We start from the raw sequence: 2954 nt of genomic DNA, 5'->3' as shown, positions 1-2954 counted from the left end.
GACGCGGAAAGGTTGGTGCAGGGCAGCAGGGAAAGACTGGGAGGAGAGGGATGGGCCAAAGAAGGAGAATGGGAGGGCGGATTACTGGGGAAAAAATTAGAAGACTTTAGAGGACAGGAAGGCCGAGTGGAGTCCCGCCCCACGCCCACCACTGATGGAATAATTCTGTCTTGATCGTCTGTGATCGTCAAGAAAACAAATTCTGATGCTGTAGAGTTACGCTTGGGAGCGTCTCTTAATTTTAAAAGCTCCTGGGGTGTATTCACTGAGCTATCAGATTTAGGAACGATGGTCATTTTATGTTTTTCTCCCTGCCTCAGTATTGGGATGGGACAGGACTTAAGAATTTGGGAGTCATTGGCTTCTCTGTGACTAAATCCATTAAAAATCTAAACTAATTACGCCTCTGAGAAAAATTTCACAACACAGGAAATGCTTCTGAAGTGAAATATTAATAAGATTAAGAGAAAGGGAATACCCCTGGGTCCCACAGTAATGAGCAAATGTCTGCATTCCAAGTAGTCTGGAGTAGGTAGCAAGACTCCAAAGAGGGAATGATTCTGTGTACGGGGAAGGCACAGAAAGCCTCAGATTCTCAAGCTTCAGTGTGGCTCTGTAAAAGCAAAATGATACAGAAATATGAAAACAACATGCAAATACTAGGAAGAGGAGGCCAAAATCTGAAGGAGGGATGTGGGCGGGTGCCTACATCTTCTCCAAAAGTTAGGCACTGTGAAGACTCCGCAAGAATTTAACCACAGCCCAGGAGCAAGAGGGGAAGACCATAAATTTAATTGGGATTTTGAACCTCATAGACAGGAAATTCAAAATTTTTTAAACTCCGTAGAATAAAAGTACGTTGCCTGTACATTTCCGTTTGGGAATTTTCTGCCTGAGATGGTATGTATAAAATAGGTGTCCCAACAGAAGTATGTGCATGCACAGAGTAGAGTTTTGAGAGAGAATGTTTCAGGAAGGAAATTTTCAGGAGGGCGTGTTTGGGAGCCTAGTGGGAGGACATTGCAAAAAGGAGGAGTATCGTGTCCAATGAAAAGTGTGATACATAAAGCTTTTTGTTTTTCTAGGTTTTTGTTTCCTTGTGTTTTGATTAGGCTAGAAGGAGATTAGGAAGAATAGTGATAGAATGCAGATCTGTAGACAATAAAACACATGGTATGCATGGTAAATGAGACCTGGAAGCTCAACCTTTTCTTGTAGGCAATGGGAGAAATGTGATCAAGCTTCCATTTTAGAAAGACTACTTGAGGAGGGCCGGGCGCGGTGGCTCACGCCTGTAATCCCAGCACTTTGGGAGGACAAGGCAGTCGGATCACGAGGTCAGGAGATCGAGACCATCCTGGCTAACAAGGTGAAACCTCGTCAGTACTAAAAATACAAATATTAGCAGGGCGTGGTGGCGGGCGCCTGTAGTCCCAGCTACTCAGGAGGCTGAGACAGGAGAATGGTGTGAACTCGGGAGGCGGAGCTTGCAGTCAGCCGAGATTGGGCCACTGCACTCCAGCCTGGGCGACAGAGCGAGACTCCGTCTCAAAAAACAAACAAACAAACAAACAAACAACAACAACAACAAAAAAAACTGCCTATGTTTGGTGTTATAATCTGACTGTCGAGTAAAACTAGTTTGTTTTTAAACAACAAAATTTCTCTACAAAAATGTATTATAAATTTAAATCTGAGTATTTTTAGTTAGGAAAGGACACCGAAGAGCGTCTGTTTCAAAAAGGCAATCAAAATGTCATGATGCTTCCTGACCAAATCTACGAATACTTATAAAATATAAAATAAACATGAAGACACAACTTCATACACTACCAAACTAGAAAACATCAAAAACTTTATCCTCACCCCAATAAATTTTTTTACCTGACAGATTATGTTTAAAAACAACAATAAGTTGTCTCAATAGCTGTATTTGCCCCATAACAAAAGCCATTTAAAATATGACAGATATTTAATTTTATAATCTCCTCCTCAATATTTAGCTGACAATAGGAAAATTATATCAACAGTTGTTTCAAATACTTTTGTAATATAAACTAGATATAAAAGGGACAATAATTATAGTTGCCTAGTTGAGAATAGCAGTAGCATTGCCAAAATCACTCATCAGATCGAAATCTAAACCTGTTATATTTAACTAAACATTATGAAGTTATACAGAAAAGACCTCTGTTAAAAGTGAATACTAATAATTATCTTGCATGTCAAATTTGTATAAACCCAAACAAAACTCCAGTTTTTCTTCTAAAATTCTACTTTGCACTTCATGATCCACAGCTTTAAAGAACTGTTCATTGCAAAACTTGTATTTGGTAAAAATGCTACCTTCTTAAAATAACTTACTTCAAGTGTTCTAATGTTAGCCTCTGCATTTTGACCACTTCATTATTACATGTTCTGTCATAAAAAGGATTACTTCTTTCTGAAAAGTAATCCAGGACACTACCACTGTTCAAAATAGGGATCCAAGAGCTGTCAACCCAAGAAATTCCCAGCAGATTGTCTATGGGAAAGAAAACAAAATGATAAAGAATTAGAAAAAAAAGAAAGAATCCAATCCAACGAACATTTATTATCCATCTAATGTAGTAGGCACTATGAATATAAGGATGACATAGATCCTAACCAACACACTCTCATGATGTAACAGAAGAGATTATGCAAGAAAGCAATAACATGATGTAAGTGTTATGATAAAGACATGGTGAAACCCTGTCTCTACTAAAAATACAAAAAATTCTGGCCAGGCGCAGTGGCTCATGCCTGTAACACTAGTACTTTAGAGGTCTGAGGCAGGTGGACTACCTGAGTTTGGGAGTTTGAGACCAGCCTGACCAACATGGAGAAACCCCGCCTCTACTAAAAATACAAAAATTGCCTGGCGTGGTTGTGCATGCCTATAATCCCAGCTACTTGAGAGACTGAGGCAGGAG

At 39.5% G+C, this 2954-nt stretch overlaps 1 protein-coding gene across 1 annotated transcript in view; it reads right to left on the bottom strand.

Moving 5' to 3' along the window:
* Window positions 1–2520, bottom strand: part of MED6 (mediator complex subunit 6) — a 20478-nt gene extending 17958 nt beyond the window's left edge. Inside the window, exon 1 of the mRNA XM_011949643.1 lies at window positions 2365–2520. Within this exon, the coding sequence (XP_011805033.1) occupies window positions 2365–2393 (29 nt within the window). The 5' untranslated portion in view covers window positions 2394–2520. The remainder of the gene's footprint in view (window positions 1–2364) is intronic.
* Window positions 2521–2954: the final 434 nt, after the last annotated feature.

Source organism: Colobus angolensis, unplaced genomic scaffold, assembly GCF_000951035.1.
Source record: "Colobus angolensis palliatus isolate OR3802 unplaced genomic scaffold, Cang.pa_1.0 Scaffold3, whole genome shotgun sequence".
Taxonomy (NCBI): Eukaryota; Metazoa; Chordata; class Mammalia; order Primates; family Cercopithecidae; genus Colobus; species Colobus angolensis.
The sequence above is the reverse complement of the archived record's forward strand: the minus strand, read 5'-3'. Positions and strand labels throughout refer to the sequence as shown.